The 20,417-nt window shown below is 37.2% G+C and overlaps 3 protein-coding genes across 6 annotated transcripts in view; all 3 read left to right on the top strand.

Moving 5' to 3' along the window:
• Positions 1-2,298: 2,298 nt before the first annotated feature.
• On the top strand, positions 2,299-9,137 carry mob1a (MOB kinase activator 1A). Its single transcript, XM_034691859.1, has 6 exons — positions 2,299-2,508; positions 3,258-3,424; positions 4,123-4,216; positions 5,562-5,695; positions 6,150-6,313; positions 7,149-9,137. The coding sequence occupies exons 1-6, from the start codon at positions 2,495-2,497 to the stop codon at positions 7,224-7,226; spliced, it is 651 nt and encodes a 216-aa protein (XP_034547750.1). The 5' UTR covers positions 2,299-2,494; the 3' UTR covers positions 7,227-9,137.
• A 1,317-nt stretch (positions 9,138-10,454) lies between these two features.
• trafd1 (TRAF-type zinc finger domain containing 1) lies at positions 10,455-17,931 on the top strand. 2 transcript variants are annotated; one of them, XM_034691900.1, is made up of 12 exons: positions 10,455-10,790; positions 11,226-11,274; positions 11,871-12,006; positions 12,435-12,488; positions 12,594-13,029; positions 13,126-13,425; positions 13,501-13,565; positions 14,705-14,962; positions 15,250-15,385; positions 15,559-15,775; positions 15,935-15,986; positions 16,816-17,931. In XM_034691900.1, the coding sequence occupies exons 2-12, from the start codon at positions 11,240-11,242 to the stop codon at positions 16,852-16,854; spliced, it is 1,728 nt and encodes a 575-aa protein (XP_034547791.1). In that variant the 5' UTR covers positions 10,455-10,790; positions 11,226-11,239; the 3' UTR covers positions 16,855-17,931. The 2 variants fall into 2 exon arrangements, with proteins under 2 accessions (XP_034547791.1, XP_034547790.1); XM_034691899.1 differs by having other exon boundaries at positions 10,456-10,709.
• A 1,778-nt stretch (positions 17,932-19,709) lies between these two features.
• Positions 19,710-20,417, top strand: part of smtnb (smoothelin b) — a 51,277-nt gene continuing 50,569 nt past the window's right edge. The window contains exon 1 of one of the 3 annotated variants that reach the window (XM_034691524.1): positions 19,710-20,261. In XM_034691524.1, coding sequence (XP_034547415.1) covers positions 20,211-20,261 — 51 coding nt within the window. In that variant the 5' untranslated portion in view covers positions 19,710-20,210. The remainder of the gene's footprint in view (positions 20,262-20,417) is intronic. The other 2 variants (XM_034691523.1, XM_034691522.1) reach the window with 2 other exon arrangements.

Raw genomic sequence — 20,417 nt, 5'->3', positions numbered from 1 at the left:
ACCACTCTGTCTGATTGACAGTCAATCCACCACTCCTGCTATAGATGCTTCCAGTCTATGAATAGACCTTCATCTTGTCACTGATGCACTTGCAATAAAAAAAATCCCTTTTGACAAAGTGGCACATCGTTTATTTCAAATCACTCTCCATTAATTTCTGTTTTGTGTTAAACATGATTTAAAACTGTGACACAGAAGCTTGGAGAGATGAACCTGTAAATAGATGAAACACACATACATTAACAAAGACACACACTCTCTTTTACTCTTTTTATTCTGCTACTTCAGTTTATTTTAATTTACTTATTCTTTCTTTTTCTTTACTTTTTCTTTATTCCTTTTCTTTATCTTTATTTATCAACCTGTTAACTTCTCTACTTCCTTATTTCTTTATGTATTATTTTGGTGACTTGGTCCACAGCATCCTGTAACCTCTTGAGTCCTCTGCCTGCCTCCTCCTCCTTCCACCACAGATCAACAATGGACAGAAAAGGGTTAAAACACCCTGAGCTGTCCTACCAGGCTTGAGAATCACCTTAGCCTGCACACGCAGATCTGTGTTGGGGGGCTAAGAGGAAATCTGGTTTGGAGGGATAGTGTTGACATTCCAAGTCCCTCTCTCAGAACAGATGTTTACTCTATAACAGCAGCTTTAAGATGCATCAGTCTGTTTAATTACCACACAAAAAAAACAGCCTCACATGAAAATGAAATACATAGTATAAGATTACACAATTTGCTCATAACGGGAAAAGCATGAATTATAAACAAATACATGTTTTGAGCCTAGATGTTTCTAAATAGATTAGTTATTAAACTCAAAGTACTACTAAAGAGCAGTAGTGGACAAAGTACACAGCCTCATTACTTAAGGCAAAGTAAAGATCCTCCTGGTCAAATATTAGTCCAATACAAGTGAAAGTTGCTCTGTCAGATTATTACTTGAGTTAAAGTACTGGAGTACTTGCTTTTAAAAATACTTAAGTATTCAAAGTACTTTTTAAAATATCTCAATATGTTGTATTTTCACAATACATAAATGCAGATCTGAGTGAAATTTGCTCTGTGTTTGCTCCAAATTCAACCGTGCAGACACACGATATATACAGGTACAACTAAACCACTGAGACAAAGGAACTACAACCTAACATTTTACTGTCTTAGGGATCAGATTACAGAAAAGAGAAGGACGTTCAGGAGCTGACTTTAAAGCAACAGTAGTGAGTAACTAGAGCAGGCATGTCCAAAGTGCGGCCTGGGGGCCAATGGCGGCCCAAGGTCCATTTATTTATGGCCCCAAGTTCCATCTTAAATTGTGTTATTTATAGCAAAGACATTAATCACTGTTTCTTTCAAGCGCACAAACAAAACTAAAGTCAATCCAGAAACGTCTCAAAAAGCTACATATGGACTACTTGTATAAAAGCCAAAGCACTTGGAATTCTGCAAGACAGCAATAAAGAAGAAACACAAGAACTCTTAAAGTTGACAGGTTTTCAAATTAATGTTTTTATCATGATGTGAAAATGTTCTTGATGAACACTAAACGTTCAGAAGACACAAGAGAGGACACAAGACAAGATAAAAATTATGAAATTGTACAGAAAAGGCTAAATTTAGTGCATCAAAAATGTTCAGAAGCCAGGAAAATAATTAATTTGTTATTAAAATGTTGCCTGCTGGTCAGAAAGGTCTTAAAAACAACATGAAAAAGAAGTGTGATGAAATCCAGATCATGATCCTGCCATAGGAAAATAATGATACAATATTTTTTCCCACATTGCCCGACCCTAATGAAAAAACATTATCCTCCTCCTAAGTTTGTTCATGTTTACATGGCTTGTGGAGAACTGAGGACTTCCTTGTTACTGACTTATTGAGAAAACATTTTAAATTATTGTTATTGAATAAATATTTCATATATAACTTTTAGGATTCCAAAGTCTCAGTAGGAGCCACTGGCCCTGAGGTATTCTGACAACATCATATGTGGCCCTCTTTGAAAAAAAGTTTGGACACCTCTGAACTAGAGTATTGATAGAAATGTAGTGTGGTAAAAAGTACAATATGTGTCTTCTGAATGTGGTGGAGTAAAAGTAATAAGTCTTCCCCCAAATTAATACCCAAGTAAAGTACAGATACTCAAAAATGTACTTAAGTACAGTACTCAAGTAAATTTACTCTGTTACTGTCCAGCACTGCTAAAGAGTGCTCAAAGTGTATGGAAAGTAGACCTAGTGATGTTGTAAGTCAGCAGACATATAATGTCTCTATGCCACCGAGAGAGGGCGACAATGTGCCTGCCGGGCTCCTCCGAGCAGTCGTCGATAGAGGAAGAGCCTTAGTGGGTGCAGTTCATGTTAGCCTTAACGTTGCAGTTAGCAACAGACCTCGCTGAGAAGTGGTTGATAAAGTGTAATACTGTACATATTTGAGTTTACGAAATCTGGGACAGGAGCTGTGATCGAGGCTCTCCGACGACCGCTTCTCCAAGATGAGCTTCCTGTTGTAAGTAAAGTCATGAGCCGCGTGTTTCAGCTGGGGCTCGCGGTTATCATTAGCTTCGACCAAGTTAGTCCAAGGGAAGTAACCCTGTTAAAATAAGACACTGTCAAAACAAGCCTGAAAACTCCTCTTTATTTCTTCAAAGTTCAGCTTTACCATAAGCCGTGTCGTCGAGGGCTATACTTTTCTATTGTAACTTTATTTATGAGCTTTGTTTATAGGTCCCAGAACTCGCCAACTTCAACTTTTAACCATTTAATCAAAGTTTAATTCGGTTAGTCTCATGATAAACGCTAGCTATGTGCGCTAGCTCTCTATTGTTAGCTATCTTTTGCCAAAATTTGATATTTTTTTGGTTCGTCTGAATGAAAGGACATGCTAACATTGGTCATTACCCACAACTTTGATGTCTTAAACTGAAACCGAGAAATGTAATTAGCTGTTCCGTTGTTTACTGTGTCTCTGATACTGTCACATTTCCTGTCTGTTGCACCAAGTTGATTCTCTAATAACCCTTACTTCATTTACACGACACAGATTGTACAGTCATGCTTGTGTCACACTGAAAAACAGCCACACTTAGTCAACATAATTAAATGTCACCATAAAGCCTTCCTTTAGCTGTTGATGGCACAAACCAGAAAGAAGGGCTACACGTGAAGGCCCATGAGGAGCATCCTTTCTTAGTGTGTCACTGACACTCACTGTACAGGCTTTGTTGTTTAGCTCTATGTTTGTTTTTTTCTTTGTAGTGGCAGTCGCTCAAACAAGACCTTCAAACCGAAGAAGAATATCCCAGAGGGCTCTCACCAATACGAGCTGCTGAAACATGCCGAGGCGACGCTGGGCAGTGGGAACCTGAGGCAGGCTGTCATGTTACCCGAGGGAGAGGATCTCAATGAGTGGATCGCTGTAAACAGTAAGTGGATGAGTGCAATACACCCTAACACTCTTTGCACAAACTACTGCATTGTATTTCTTATTTTAAATAATATCTGTAATTTGGTTGAACATTTGCATCAAAAAAGAGTTAGGTTAAAAAACAACAACACACTACCTAACTAGAAAATGAAAAGGTTGCAGAGTTAAGATTGTTTACAAATTGTAGTGAAAGCAGGATTATTTACAATAGTAGCAGACTTTGAAAAAGAAATGTGGGTCATAAAATGATAAAACTTGTTATTTAGGTGCTTCTAGTCTATGAATGGACCTACATCTTGTCACTGATGCACTTACAGTTGAGAATCCCTTTTGACAAAGTGGTACATCTTTTATTTCAAATCACTCTCCATTAATTTTTGTTTTGTGTTAAACACCATTTTAAACTGACACAAAACCTTGGAGAGATGAACCTGTAATGAGGAGAGGCACAGAGTGCATTGAAGGAGGGTCATAGTACCAGTTTGTGTATAAGAAAGTAATATCTGCAGGGTGGTGTAAATCACTTTCCAGAGAATAAAAATACTAAAAATGAATAAACAGCAACAATCAGTCTTCTGGCTGAGGATCCCTTATGATTTTCTTGGCCATCAAAGCTTAAAATTTCCAATTGATTTTAATTATTATTACTTTTGTCACAAGCATGAGGGCAGAAACATATGAACTTTTTTCTTGCAGCGGTGGATTTTTTCAACCAGATTAACATGCTGTATGGCACAATCACTGAGTTCTGCACTGAGACCAGCTGCTCCGTGATGTCTGCCGGACCAAGGTAACCACAAACATTATCCTTTTTGTAAATGTGGCTTCTAAGCGGGGGTGTCTTCCAAGCCTTTTTTTGAGAAGCCAATTATGTCCCAATGGTAGTAAGGACATTTTAAATGAATCATTAATAGCTGAGTTTTCCAAAACTGTTTTTAACTTTAAATTTGCTGTGTTTTGCGTCATAAAATTGCATGCACTCCTTACCATAACACTGTAGTGGCTTATAAAGATACTTGTATAATACAGATGCAGTATTATTTTTATTTTATCACCTGAGCTGTTCCTACTAAAACAAGGCAACATGTCTGGAGGGATAAAGGCCTGTTGCCTGTGTACCTGCAGTACAAAATATTGTTTAACAACATTTGACGATATTGGATCAGTTACAAAAAGCAGCACATGATCTCTAAGAATAAATGTAAGCCAACATAAATGTAATCAAGAGAATTAGCTATTAAGTTATTCATCTCATAGTCATACAATATTGGTGCTGTTATTAATTGTGTGGCATTTCAAGTACACTAAAGTCAGTGAATCAGTTGGATCTAAGGGTTTATGTAAAGGCATGTTAAGGTAGAAAAAAGAAAAAAATGACAGTAAGCAGAACACTTTTTGAGTATTTACTATGACAAGACAGTGACATTAAACATGAAATAACAAATGTAATCTTAACTACAATTTTGCAGTTAGATATATAGCTCCAAGTTTAGCTTCATATCATTTGGTAAACTGGGTTAGAACCAGGAAGATTTTTCAAAGTTCACTGGAATGCATTTATCTAATCTTAGGAAACAAGGAACCTCACATGAGATGACGGATACAAAGTTTACGTCATTCAGCTCAAGCATTTCAAGTCAAAGACGCATAACATTTGGAACAATTTTTTGTACAGAATTGGGTAATAATGTGTCGTGTTGGAAATGCACCCAAGTATGGATGAATGTTTTGGGTGTTTGAAACAACTACGACAGCAGAAATACATCATCTGAATGTCACATGAGGAAAACAGGAATTAAGCTTTGCATGTAGAAGCTTTTTACTTAGAGTCTAGGTCTGACACTTCCTCAATCGTCTCCAGTCAAGACTGTCTGTGTTCGCTCTGTAATCAAGAGGAAGACACTGGGGGTCACTTCCTGTTGACACAGCCGCTATCAAGAATATGATCGAGGTTACTTTTGCATTTCCGCCTCACTCTTTTTTTAGCTGATCTCCTTGCAAATGATGTTGCCCTTTGTTTCCCTGGCTGAATGCAGAATGCAGGCATGTTGTATGTAGAGCTTTTATGTTCTTGTTTTGTGTAGATCTGCTGCAGAAAGTAGAGAGGTGTTGATGTTTTTTGTTCTCTTCCATAGATATGAGTATCACTGGGCGGATGGGACCAATATTAAGAAGCCTATCAAATGTTCTGCGCCCAAGTACATTGATTACTTGATGACCTGGGTGCAGGATCAACTGGATGATGAGACACTTTTTCCTTCCAAGATTGGCAAGTTTTGATTAATAAATAAAATATTTGAATCTTTAATTGTTTGGATAACAAATCGATGAGATTTTTGTAATGAGTGTAGTTGCAGTTCAAGCCTCGAGAACAAGGAGGTTTTTTGTTTACTTTGCAGTGCACACACAATTTTAGAATTACCTTTAATCAACACAACAACTGTAACTAAAAGCCCCCTCACCAAACCTGACAACTGAGAAAGAAGACACTGTCACGTCAGAGTCTATCACCTGACTACAGTCCAGATGATCATGTGCCTCACATGCTGATGCTCAGAGAGATTTTGTTTTCTTTCATCCACACACGTGCTTGGATTTGATTAGGCCAATAAAAGTACAGAATCTTATAAAGCTTTACTCTCGCTCTCTGTTTTTTTTTTAACTGAAAGCCTCAGTTCAAACATTTCTCGACATCTGTATTTTCCTACCCCTTTTTTTCACAGGAGTTCCCTTTCCGAAGAACTTCATGTCTGTGGCCAAAACCATCCTGAAGCGTTTGTTCAGGGTTTACGCTCACATCTACCACCAACATTTCGATTCTGTGATGCAGCTGCAGGAGGAGGCTCACCTCAACACCTCTTTCAAGCACTTCATTTTCTTTGTTCAGGTGAGATGTCTCTGCAACAAGCAGCACTCTGCTGAGATCACTGCTGTGTCTAGTCAGACTTCAACTTCTGCAAATTGAGAATTTATTTTAGATATTTCAATGTGGGGTCAAAGTGACATGCTTCATTTTTATGTAGGGATTGAGAATGCCACAGCCCTGACACATTTGAACAGGGTCATCATGGAATTTTTTGTAACAGGGAATGCTATACTTAGTGTGTAGTAGCCAAAAAGCTACAACTTAAACCATCAGATGTATCACAAGAACTTAACAGAGTCTGACATGATGAGATGTTGGCATTTATTGTGAGGATCACTCTACTAATAGAAACCCTGAAGTGACAAACACTGGCAGGCTGTCGGTACAGCAACATTACATAAAGCACATCAATAAGGAGATAGAGGCTGCTGTGGTGAGGCCTGTTTGTTTTGTGCTGTGGATTTTATCAACAGACAGTTGGAAAGGAGATACAACATTGCAGAATTCGTTGGCAGCCCCTTTGTCTGAGTTTTTTAAGCCTGTTATGACTTTTAGACTGTATTTGTTGCATGTGTTCAACCACCAACATGTACAGACATCTGGAACAAAACTGTAGTGGAATATAAAGTCAATTTACACTGTATTTAAAGCCACAATCATAGTTCTTGCACTCAGAACTCAAGAAGGAAGGGCCAGTTATCCAACTGTTAACCCACGCACTGCAGCTTTTGCTCTTTACGGAATCACAAAACTTGTCTGATGATGTTCTGGCTACGAAAACTTGCTGCAATCACTGTCTTACTTTAAAAAGTTTAACAAATAAGCAACTTGAAAATCATGTTTTATTTTCTCTTAGGAGTTCAACCTTATCGACAGGCGAGAGCTTGCTCCCCTGCAGGACTTGATCGAGAAGCTTGGATCCAAGGACAGATAGACATTTCATCACAAATCCCCTCCTCCTTTTTTTTTTAACACTTTCTTTTTCTTTTCTGTCCCTCTGTGTGACACCTGCTACCTCTTTGACTTCTGGGCTCAACTCTTAAAACCTGTGCCTTCTTCTACCTTTCTTTTCATACATGTTTGTACTGTGTTTTTTCTTTATTCTTTCTGTTGACATTTAAGCTGTGTTTGAGCCGATTGTTTCCCATTTTGCCACTCATGTATAGTGTAGTGTAGTGAGAGTATTTTTCACAGCACTGTGGTTAATGACTCTGTAAGAGCAATTTTATATCGGACCAAGGACATTTTGGAGTTAAAGTGGAAACCATTTTTTCCTTATTTGCTGATGTATAGTTTTTTTTTTTGATTGTCCGAACACTTTTTAGGTAGTGATAAGCAGTTTCCTCATTTTTTTTTTAAACATTTAGCTATGATAATTACAATGACTGACCAAATATCCAGATATTAGCTTTTTTTAATGTCTGCCATTAGCATAAAGTGGAGAATAATACACAGATGGCGGAAGAAGAAGTTAAATTAAACAGGTCTTGGGTGGATTTTGCACCTGTAACAATGCACCAGATGAATGGTGTGGGCAGGCACAATAATTAACCAGATATACTATAAAGCTCTCTGCCACATGCTATATGTGTATTGGACATCACATGCATACTTATGTGCTTCTTATTGACATACTCTGTGACCCTGTGACATGTAAGCTGAAGCCCCAGACTGTTGAGAGGTGACTTAGTGGTTGCCCCACAAAAAACACCAGCAATTGCTTGAAAGGTTTTTGATTTTAATTTGGTCACCCAATATTGTGTTTTGCACATTTTTTTTGGCTGTTTTTCTAATTAAGATAGTAAAATCCGAGGTTACAGGGAAACTTTAGATCGGCTTGTTAGTTTTATTAAAATTAATTTAGAATTTAAAAGAGTTGCTTAGTTGAAATAATTCTGAACTCATCCAGGAGTAGTCTATTCTAGTGTTTTACAGTCAGTTAAGTTAATTTCTGTGGTGCAGATTTATTTGGAACCATATAGTTGACCTTTCAATTATGTTACTTTTCATTTCCACTAAATATATCCCCCATTGATTTGAAAATGAAATAATAATGACTATTGCACCTGTGCATAATAAGTGATCAGAATTGCCGATAGTTTTTCCACAGATGTTTTCCTACTCAGTGCACGGTCATTTCCTGTGCTTAACTCTGGCTACAACAGCAGGGCTGTTTGTTCAGCCAGCCTTTTAAGAACTAACTAATACAGATTAAGATTTCTTGATGAATGTTTTATTTACCATCTTTGAGCAAGGGTTGAATGGTCTATAACATGTTGGACCTCAATTTATAATCGGACAATCATGTAACACATTAAGAGCTGTAAAATAACAATGCATCACCATGAACCAACCAATTATGTTGGATTCAGTACTGTGTGGTTCACTTTGACTGCGATTCATCTACTTTTTAGGCCCTGAAGTCGCTTAAAAAAAGAAAGCTAGCTGCAGTTGAGATGATAACCTGTAGGTATATCAATATTTTTTCTCAAGACTGAGTTATTTTAGAGTTTTTATTTGAATACATAAGTCCTTTCTTTCAAGTTAGAGACATATTTTTGTAACAATTGGTTTTTTCGCACACGTCATTGAATTGTAAAATAAATGATTGATTTTACCTTATTCAAAAGAGGAAAAGGGGGTTTCAATGAATTAAGTTTTATATATTAACAATAAAGGTCCAATTATTTGGTGGAAAGAGTTGTGAGGATGTAGCTGCTGTGTCCTGATATTCACTGTAAATACTACCAGTGTTTTGAACAAATCAGAGTGTGCCTTACAGGGATAAAAGGTCTGATAAGACAGTATTGGTTGATCAAATATTCAATAAAAACTGAAAGGACAATGTTTTGTTGGTCTTCATTTATTGTGTTCAAAAGACTGCAGACTTGTGCATATGAAGTGATACACTGGTATTTAGCTTCCTACAGTTTCTGTTATCCATCGCAGTCTAAAGTCAATGTATGTTTATTTATTGCCAGATGAAACTTTGCATTATGTAAACATGCAAAGGTGGTGATCCTACAACTGCATGAGATTTGGTCTCTTTGGTGTCAGTGTTTATAGCGGTTGACGTTCATACAGTTACAGAGCTTTTTGTTATGAGAGTATTTTTTATAGCAGCTATGACAGTCATACAAGTTCATATTAATGTTTTGTCATTCAACTTTTTATTACATTTTTAAAGTATTTTTTTGTTCACCACAAGTTAACAAATTATATACAAGTTATACAAAACCCACAAAGAGAAAAAAAATACAGAAAATGATATTAATTAAAGAAATAATAATAATAAACTGTACAAACAAAAAAGAAGATAAACATAAGAAAACAATGTAAATAAACAAAGAGTGTAAATAAACAGAAAAAGAAAAAAAAAGGAGCATTCCTATTCCTCTTGGGGATGTTTAGAGGTTAACATGTATAGTATTCCATGTCACAATATTACTTTTCACAATCATACATGACTTTAATTAGAAATAGAGGGCAGATTAATTGACCATCAAATACCAACATAGTCACCTTCTCCAATCATTTCCAGATAGGGACCCCATATAGATCTGAATACTTAAGTGTTATTATTCATTCTGTAGATAAGCTGTTCAAAAGAAGCTATCCTGGCCAGTTCATCTCTCCATTCACTAATGTTTTGATTTACAATGCTCAAGTTCATATTAATGATGAAGATATTTCCCAAAATGTAAACTAGAGAGCCTAAGCCAAACTACACGTCGGACAGATTGTTAGTTCCGGTGCAGAAAGGAAGTTACATTTGACGGGCTGAGCCCCTTGAAGAAAAGCACAAGATATCGGATAACAAACGTTATATATATGTTTTATACAACATATCACAGTGTAAGAAAACATGGTGTTGTTGATATCATCTATCGGATCGACATGGAATTATGTGGTGTCACACGGGGCACTTTTAGAAGAACACGGTATTAACCAATCAAATTCGACCTTTGTGAGAACCTAGTTTAATTCGCCCTGAGTTTGGACTTGCAGTGGGCCCTAGAATATAAATACCCCACATAATTAAACGTAAATTATATTTGGTGCATTAAAAAAAGGGCTCAATAAAGCTACCAATAAGGATCTAATTTTGGTGACAGCAATTTCAATATAAGCGGGTGAATAGTTAGAGAATAACCTGACAGAACTTTCGCAGGGTTAAATTTTACCCTCTGCTGAACAGACAGCGAGAAGGAAACGAAATACTTTATATATGCTATCATCAAGTAGTTAGCTAGCTGTCGTCTTCTGGTTACTTTTTGATTACATCTTTCTATCCAGCCTGGACTCATCAGAAAACAATCACATCACAGCGGCTGTCCTCGTCCTCCTCCTCCGTGCGGGCCGCTGGAGCCCCCTCCGGACGCGACATTAGCTCTCTGGCTCCTAAAAAGCCTTTAAAGTTAGTTCAAGCTAGCGAACTTAATGCTAATGTTACATGGTGAATTCATGCTAAGTTACCTACTTTGTTAAAGACAACAAGGTGAACATTGAGCAATGTTGTCGTTGTGGTTCAAGGTGTTATTTGATTAATGTTAACAGAGTATCATCCCGTTTAGGCAACCTTTTTTTTAAGAGCTAACATTAGCTACCCGTGAGGAATCACCGAGGGAGCAAACCGAAAGAGCTGTCAATCAGTTTCTCTTTAATAAACACCGAGTTACTCTTCACCTTTATTCAGATTAATGACATTACCACACCTGTTTACTAATGTGCAGTAAATTGATGTTCGTGTCAATTCAATGGCGACATTCAAACAGCCTATTAATAATCCGAAATTCTATTTTCTAGCTACTGACGATGCATATTTGTCAATTATAAGATAAAATCAGGCCTACTGAAAGTAAAGGCTGCTGTCTCCTAATGTGTCAAAAAGCTGTTTTAATTATGTATCACCAACGTTACACTTTGTCCACAGGCCTTGGTGAAACCATGGCAGATGAAAATACACAGTTCTGTGGCAATTGGTAAGTATGCATATCGTGAATTCAGTGATCAGTAAGCTAGGTGTTATTAAAACACCAGGTCCTCAAATATTTTAAATGTTCCTCGTGTGTCTCACACAAGCACCTTCCAGAGAGCTTTCTGTTTTTACGCCCCTAAGCTTTGGAACTCTCTGCCTCTGGACATTAAAAGCTCTCTGGGTTTTTTAAAAAGCTAATTTAAGACTATAATCTAGCATTTAATTTACAGTAATTTTTTGGGGCCCTGGACTACATTATTATTTTAATTATTTTTTATTATTATTTTAATAATTATTTCTTGAATCATTGCTTTAATATATATTTATCTTATTTAATTATTTATTTATTTATTGTAATCATCTGATCTTGTTAAAGCTACCTTATTTTTAACTTTTCTTTCCACTATTACTTATTTTATTAATTTTATTGTATTGATTTAATTTTTAAGTATTTTATTTATAATCATGCCTTTTATAATTGTACCATTGCTGTTGTTTTCTGTCTCTCTGTTATTCTGTGAAGCACTTTGGGCTGCTTGTTTTTGTGCATGAAAGGTGCTATATAAATAAAGTTGACTTGAGTTTATTTTCCTTTTTTAGCCAACATGATATCCCAGAAGCTAATTTTACCACCCATGAGATCCATTGTCGAAGAAACATTGCACTGTGTGATGTGTGCCAGGAGCCAGTGCCCCGGTCAGATCTGCAGGAGCACAAACAACAGGAACATACACAGGTACAATTCAAGCAGCAACACTGTAGGGCCTGAAATATATCCTGCATTAGATATGCAGTTTTTGAACCAAAAAGTTGGAGGTGTGAATTTTTTGATGAGCCTTATCAATGTATGTGAAGAAAGGTTAATCTATCCCTCTAACATAGAAATCAGATCAGTGTTAACTGAATCAGAATCACTAGTCACTCTTATAAAAGTTGTGATTGAACATGAGATGTTTTAGTTTGCTCTAATTTGCTCCTTTATGGTCTTTAGTCTCTCTAATGTGCTTCAGTGCGAATTGATACATGTATTCTTAGTCTAAGTTACCAACACTGTCTATATGAGGTCGGCAATTGGCACTCATCAGTGATGTCAAATTCTAACCCCAACAAAACAACCTGAGACTGAAGGCTGCAACTTGAAAATAACTGTAACTTTAATTACAGATTCCTTGCAAGTGTGGATTGAAGATTGAGAAGAAAAATGTTGAAGTTCACCAGGTATTTCTGAACAAACCCTCTGTTTACATTCTTTAATATTTAACAGCATTGATGAAATCTTCAATTTGCTGCATAGTAACTCTTCTTAACTGTCCTCTCTTTCAGAGATCTGAATGTTCTCAGCGGCTGGTCCCGTGCCAATACTGTGAACTTGAGATAGTTTTCAGTCAATCCAAAGAGCATGAAGATTACTGCGGCACTCGCACTGAGCTCTGTGCACACTGTAACTGCAATGTCATGTTAAGGGAACAAGCTGTACATCCAGTCTTGTGTGGAAGCCTCACGCCACCCCAAGAGAGGAACAACAGCCGGACTAGTCGCAGTCCCGGAGAACCACAGTCTCCTGGGCCATGGTTTGAAGCCCACTCCATCCGAAACCTCCTGAGAGCCCAAGAGAGGGGCCCAAAGAATAACAACATCAGTGCAGCAGAACAACAGGCCTTTCCCCGGCCGTTTGAATCCAGAGTTTGTAACACTTCAAGGGGACCTCAGGGCCCTGGAGACTGGAAGAATATTGCCCCAAGAAATACATTCAGCCACTGTAAGTTTAGCATTAAAGTTAAATTATTTTTTACCTAAACTAAATACTTATGTATTTTGAATATGCCCTGTGGTCTGTATCATGTATTTCTTGTAGTGCTGGAGCAGAGTGATTTTCTGACCAGCAGCAGCAGCAGCAGTGCATGGCCACAGAGTGAGTTCACGGTGGATGAGGATTCATCAGGCCTGGACTACATGTTGGCTCTCAGCCTGCAGAGTGATGGAGATTCAGTGGCTGGAGGTGTAGAGGGCAATCTGTGGAGTGGTATCTGGGAGGACAAAATTGGGAAGACGTCCAACACCTCCATAAACCCGTCACTCACTCTGCCCAACAACAACTATTCCAACTTCCCTACAGACACAAGCACAAGTGCTCTGCAGGACCATGACCAGACAGGTAATTCAGGGTTGTTTACAGTACTTTGAGTCATGCTGTTATCTTTCTGCTAATGATTTCAAATTATTTCTATAGATACAATGCTGCCTTGTGAGTTTTGTGAGGAGCTTTTTCCTGAAGAGGACCTGATTTTGCATCAGGTAACATAAGTTATTTTATTGTTTTTGTTACACTGTTACTCTGGGGTTTTGACAATTGATGCTAGATTTTTGTGTTAGCCACCAAACCGAATGCTCAACCCTGGCTAATATTGATTAAGACATGCATTATCAAGTCAATGTTCAAGTAAAAGATCAATAATGTTGGAGGAAAACTGGCCAGCTGACAATCTCCACTGCTCAACATGTGACCTCAGAAAAACAGGACAGACAGTTGTATCAGATCATTAGATCATACCTGCATATGTGACATGTATCGCAAGATCAAATAACCTATTGTCAGATCTTATTTGATCAAATAACCCTATAGTACTTCAGATGATTTACTATTCTGTTTGACAGACCTTCCTGTAGCTTATTGACTTAGCGATGATAAATCCTGTTTTTATTTCCACAAAAGTTAAATGATACCGCCTCCTTTTTCACGCCTGGATTCTAAAACCAGAACTTGTAATGAATCAAATATGGAATGGGATGGGGGTTGTAATCCGAGTTGCCTGCCCGGACTTGACTTATCTGTAGATAGACTTTTTCGGGGGGTTTAGTTTGAACATTTAGGGCACTGGAAACCTTACTGGGATTAGTTGTATAAAAAAGCTTCTGCTGAGTTCTTTGTGTGACCTGTCTGTTTGTGCCTTTTTTGGTAGTCTTGATATCCAAGATTTTGGGGTGCAGCTTTTGTTGAGTCGAGAGTCCGTCGCAATCTCAGTATACGCTCTTTAAAAATGAACACAATGAAGTCTGTGGGTTTTGGGCGGGATGGTGGGTGTGTTTCCTTTCTTTTCTCTCAGTTAATGTAAATTTTAAAGAGATTTGTTGCCACAGCTGTGTGATTTGTGACTGTATTGAAAAGATGAAAAGCAAACATTTATATTTTTTGCATTACCCTTTTTCCTTGAGCCTATTTATTACAATTACAATCTTTAAATCTAGTCAAATGAATGAATGATGGTGAGGAAAACATGAACACTCTCTTCCTTATGTTTATTTCTGATGGTTCAGAGTGTAGTTGCAGCCTTTCCCTGATTCCCTGAACTCATCTTGATCTTGTTGGGATATATTTGTGTGAATGAGATTTTACTTACTTTCAGCCACTGTGGTGTTTCTTTTCTCTGTTACAGACGGGATGCAGCCCCGCCTCAGCCTTTGCATCTTTCAGTAAGCATCCCGTGTCTCCACCAAAGGACAGGATGAGCAGAAATGCTGCAGGGCTGATGCACAGCATTCCCGACACACTTGCCTCAAACATCCCCACTTTCCCTCGCTCAGTCTCTCCGGCCTCCTACAGTCCTCCTGCCAGTCCTCTAGAGGGCGATGTTGTCATTCCGTGTGAATTCTGTGGTGTTGCTCTGGAGGAGGCTGTTGTCTTCCACCATCAGGTATGTCACTGATCAAGTTAGACATCTCGTCTCACATTATTCCCGTGTGATGAGTGATTGTTACACACTGTATTGTATAATTATTGGATCTGTTGCAGGGTTTTTCTGAATGTATTCCTACATTGGCAGTACAATGGTTCTAATGATTTTACCTCTGCACAATAAGTAGCTTTAACACTAACACTGCTGAATGCACTGTGATGTCGGACAAAGGGTTTTGTCTCTGTGAAAATGTATAATACAGAATAATTTGTTTTAAAGCTTTGTGATGTGTGTTGTTAATCCAGGACAAATGTGATATGCGTCCTCAAGCTGCCCATCCATTGAACAATATTACAAAAGCGTCCCACAAAAAACCATTGAGTCCTAAAGACACCTTCGGCCAAATATCTCCGGACTTTCAAAGGAGAATACAACACCAAGGTAATTTACAGAAATGATCTCAACTATAAAAACCTGATTTAAATCAACTGAAAAAAAACATTAATGAAGAAGATAGGTACAATATTTTTAAAGCATATATATAAAATGGACAATAAAACCATCTCTGTGCATTTGAGTGTTTGTTTACTCATGATTTGCATGCTACTTCACAGCTGAATTCCCAGAGGAGAACTTTGGATTTGACAGAGACTCTTCATCTGGACAAAACTTAAGGGAATGGACGAGAGGCTACATTGGACTGCCGAGTCAAAGAAACACGTCCAACTGTGATTCTTCAATAGGAGACAGACCTCAGCAAGGCAGGGGAGCAGAAGGAGCTCAGCCCTCTTTCTGTGACACAGAGAAGTCTGGATCTGCAACTCTAAAGGGGTAAAACTAACGATCAATACATACTGCAACTTAAAAAAAAATTCACAAGCATGTTTATAATGCTAATAAGCATGACCAATGAAGAATGTTTTTGTGCTCTTTTTGATACATTAAAGAATATTATGAGCATTCTCATTTGATGTTTTGCTTTTTAAATAGACTACATCAACCAGAAAACAAAGAAGGGAGTATAAGGAATCCAGTGTCAAAGGTGAACTCCAGCTCATTTTTCAAATCTCTTTTTCATCTTTAATGTACACGATGAATGTATGTTGGAATGCAGTAGATGTCGGGCTGATGTTAATGTTTTGTCATATGAGGTCTAAGTCAATACACATTACCAAAACTCTGCTTTAGCTGCAACAATTCACAGATAAGCTAAAAACTTTGGATTCCTTGCCAGATACTTTGTAAATTAGTATTTCAAAGAGAGATCAACAATTTTGAGGTAAACCTCTTTGACATTGGAAAACAGTGATTGATATGTTGTGGAGAATGTTTCCATACATGATCAGTTTTGGCTGATCAGTGTATGCTATGATGCTAAAAAAGTACAGACACTTAAAGTGCCACAGTGTGGTTGAGCGGCTCTAAAAATGTTCACCAATATTTAATGTTAACCAATTGCTGTACAGTCCATGTGGTAACTTTAAGTTGGTTAGTGTCAGCTCATCCAAAGGGCAAGACACAGGTGCAAAAAGGGTCCATTTCTTCTCACTCTTTGAAATGAAACAAAAATGTGGCATGCTTCTTTTTTTAATAAGCACAATATCTAACGTCCTGTCTACAGTCCATACTTGTACTATCCTTAAAAACAATAGATATGTTTAGTGTTTGGATTAAAATGATGTTTAAAAAAAATGTGTTGAACAAATATAAGAAATAAATGTATTAATACATTTACACATAATTGGTCATTAACATAATAAGCCTTACTTTTCCTCACATTTTAGTTGTTTGTGTTATGAGCCTGCAAGACCACCAACATACTTTGAAGTTTGTGTAAGAATTTTTGATTACATTTCATTTTTGTTTTTCAGTTGCCCAAGAAGCAGAATGAAGAGAAACAGGAAGAATGAGAGAGTCTGGAGAAATAGCAACCAAAATCTCCTGCTCTGCTTCTCATTTATCTTTTTGCACACTTTTGAAAATCAAACATATACCTATCTTATAAGTGCCTGTGTATTGGTATCTTGCAGTTTATATTTGGATGAATTTAATTATTGAATTATACAATAAGCAAGAAACTTGATTCATTCATGCATAGTCAGCTCTATTTGAAGGTTTGTTTCAGATGATTGTATGTCTAACATATTAGCCTTAACATATAAATTATAAAATGGGTTTTACTGATGCTGAACTTGATTAATTTGATTGTTTTTCTGTTATATTTCTTTCCCTGGTTCATATAGAACAGTGAAACTGCAAACACAGAAACATGGATGTCTTTTCTCGCATTTGTCTAATTTACTCTTTACCTTGTCATTCCAGCTGAGGACATTTTGTTGTTATCCCTGTTGGATCGTTCAGGTTCCTCTCCGGTGTTCCTGTTAGTTTCTGAATCTTCCTGTAACCTAAAGCACTTTGATAAAATAATTTTGTTAAAAAGGGCTTGAGGAACAGATTTGATAAACATATGCGTCTTTGACAAAGAAAAAAAATAACTTTTATGGGACATTCGTTTTTTTATACAGTTAAACGTTTGTCATTAATACTCTTCAATAATACCTTGTTTTTAATCATAGCTTTAGAAATATATGTATGTTGTGATGGCTTTTGAAGCAGTGTTTCCTGTCCAGTCTTCTTATATGTAGTGTAAAAAATGTTGTAAGCTGCTCCATATAGAATTTAAGATTGATCAAATGTATTTTGTATGTAACATAGAGTCCACTTTAGAAATTCATGAGAAGTAAGCAATTTTTTTTTCACTGAAGGTTCAGAGTTTGCTAAGTTTTCTTTAGGTTAAGACAGCACCAGAGTATTTTGATAGTTTAAATTTTATGAGTAACCTCATAAAAGTGAAGAACACATAAGGAGTGAAATCAGCTGGTATGGTGTTTTGAGGCGCTCACGGCACACTGCCGACTATTCCTGTATGAGAACAACTGTCTTGATTTTATTTGTCTTGTGTTGGTATTAAATGTTTAATGAGGACATTTGTGGTTCCAGTTTGTGCTCCATTGGTGTTACTTCATTGCATGTTACGTGTTCCTCACCTCAGTTTGATAGCCATGATACCAAAACCCTAAAAAGAAAGATCTGTTGTTGGGATTTACAGTCACTCTACCACTTGACTATGAGCTTCTATCCCTGATAAACTGCTGTCACTGTATAGGGGGCAGCGAGTGCCACAAGAGGAGCTAAAGGAATTTGATGCTGCTACGTTTGGTGTATTTTATTTGGGGACAAAGTACTGATGCACTTTTTAGATTACATCTGAGCTAACAGTTGTGGGAAACATTACAGTTCTGAGTTTTTACTGGAAAATTATAAATCTTTTTCAACAAACCATCAGTAATACATGAAAATGTTTGTGTTTGTTTGTGACAGAACTTTACAGACTAATTTCACAAAGTAAGTAATTGAGATATGATTTTATACAACAGTCACAGTTAATTACAGAACTGATTTTGTTATGAACTATTTACATGGAAGTAAAACTAGGAGAAGAATATGTTAAGAAATACTGTTGAAACTGTATTAAAATGTCATGAGCTGTGTGTATAAAAATGTATAAGGCTGCAAAGAACTGCTGGAGAAAATGTCATTCAATTGACACTCTTTCCATTCAAGGTGAGGTGCATCCCTACTGGCAAGTCAAACTTGATTTTCATCTTGAAAGAAGACAATTTACAGATCCCTTTGCAAAGTGTTAGACCTCTGAAAAAGCTCATTCATATGTAGTTGCTTCTCCGCTTAGAAATAAATGCTGCTCCTTAAAGACAAATGTATTTTCATTTGGCTGACATACATTAAACATCTTTGAACTTTGACATTTTACATGAATTATAGAAAAAATAAAAACAAGGGTAATGTATTTAACCAGTTGAGTTATATTTTTTAAGTAATCCTGAAGAAAGTATACGAAAAAAATTGTGATAACTGTAATACAAGTATTGAAAAAATGACATCCATCAATGTCCAAGTGGTGTGCCACTGAAAATAAAAAAAAGACCTTTATTACTATGTGAAAAGGCAATTAAAGAGTAATTACAAATTGAATTGCTTCGAAAAGAAAAGAAAAGCAAACAATTAATTTAGTTGGAAACAGGGATTTCAAGAACCTTAAGATTTACACGGCCTATATTTTAAGCCTGTTGAGGTGGACTAGGTCAGGGGTTCTCAAACTTTTTTGGCTTGTGTACCCCCTTTCAAAAACAATTTCAGTCAAGTAGCCCCTTGTATGGCTGAGAAAAATGTTCAGGATATGGGAAAATAATATAAATAAATGTATGCATGTGGTTTTACTGTTTCATAATAACATTGAAATGAAAGATGACACAAATTCTATGCTCTTGTACTGCAATATTTTTCAGAAATAATTAAAGATTGAGGCAGCTAGTACCTTTGATGGCCCAAGGAGCACACCGATTTATTTCTGTCAAATAAGAAGCATTTCAAACACCTGCCATTTGTTATAGTCCTGGCCTCACTTTTATTAGCATGCAAATGTTTGTGATCGCTTGCTGAACATTGACGTCAACAGACGGAGGCCGTCTGGTCCAAGCAGTTTTGCAAATAATTTATTTTATGAATGAATATGCTCAATTTGGAAATAGTGTCCTATTTGATGTTGCATTGAAATAAGAATTAAATGCTGTTGATATAGTTGTTTTTAACCAGATTTTTTTTTTATTTGTTTTTTTGCAACTTTTTTTATTTTTTAAATATTTGTCACGTACCCCTTGCAGTACTCCCACGTACCCCTAGGGGTACGCGGACCCCCATTTGAGAATCACTGGACTAGGTGGCACAAAGTACTCCCCATACACGGACATGGTTTTGCGTCTTTCCTCCGAGCGGCGCGCTTTGAATGCTCGCCGAGAGAAGAAGCCGGAGACAGAGAGGGGCGGGCCTTCACCTTTCAGTGGGAATCCTCAGTTCAAAAAGCTGCCAGCGTTTCCTCGCAGGAGAGTGTGGGTCTGTTTCAGCTTGTACTGGAACTCAAGAGACGACAGAAGAGGACCGAAATATGCTCAACAGAAGTGGGATACGGATGCATTTCTACTGACTCAGAAAGAAGTTTTCAACCGAGTTTTTACTGACATAGTCTGCTCTTATTTAAAAAAAGATAGAGAGATAGAAAGAGAAAGGAGACAAAAACAGCAACAAGTTGTGCAGGTGGAAGGCAACACGTTGACCGGGAAACCAGAACCCATCAAGACTCCCCATCCAGACTTTGTGGTCTCACCTGAGCCGGAGCAGACAGATAGAAATGTCCGTGGACAGCTACTCTGCGCTGGATGAGCCCTCTCTGCGAGCACTCGTGAGTAAATGATGAAAGTCTAAACTGAAGATAAAAATGACGCTGTTATTTGATAATAGTCTGTGATGTTACTGCAGTTCACCGAGGGACGTCAAGCGTATCTTCAGAAGTAACTTTTATTCATGTCACAAAGAATGAATGAAGCTATTTCAATTC

This window comes from Notolabrus celidotus, chromosome 9 (genome assembly GCF_009762535.1).
Source record: "Notolabrus celidotus isolate fNotCel1 chromosome 9, fNotCel1.pri, whole genome shotgun sequence".
Lineage (NCBI taxonomy): Eukaryota > Metazoa > Chordata > Actinopteri > Labriformes > Labridae > Notolabrus > Notolabrus celidotus.
The sequence above is the reverse complement of the archived record's forward strand: the minus strand, read 5'-3'. Positions and strand labels throughout refer to the sequence as shown.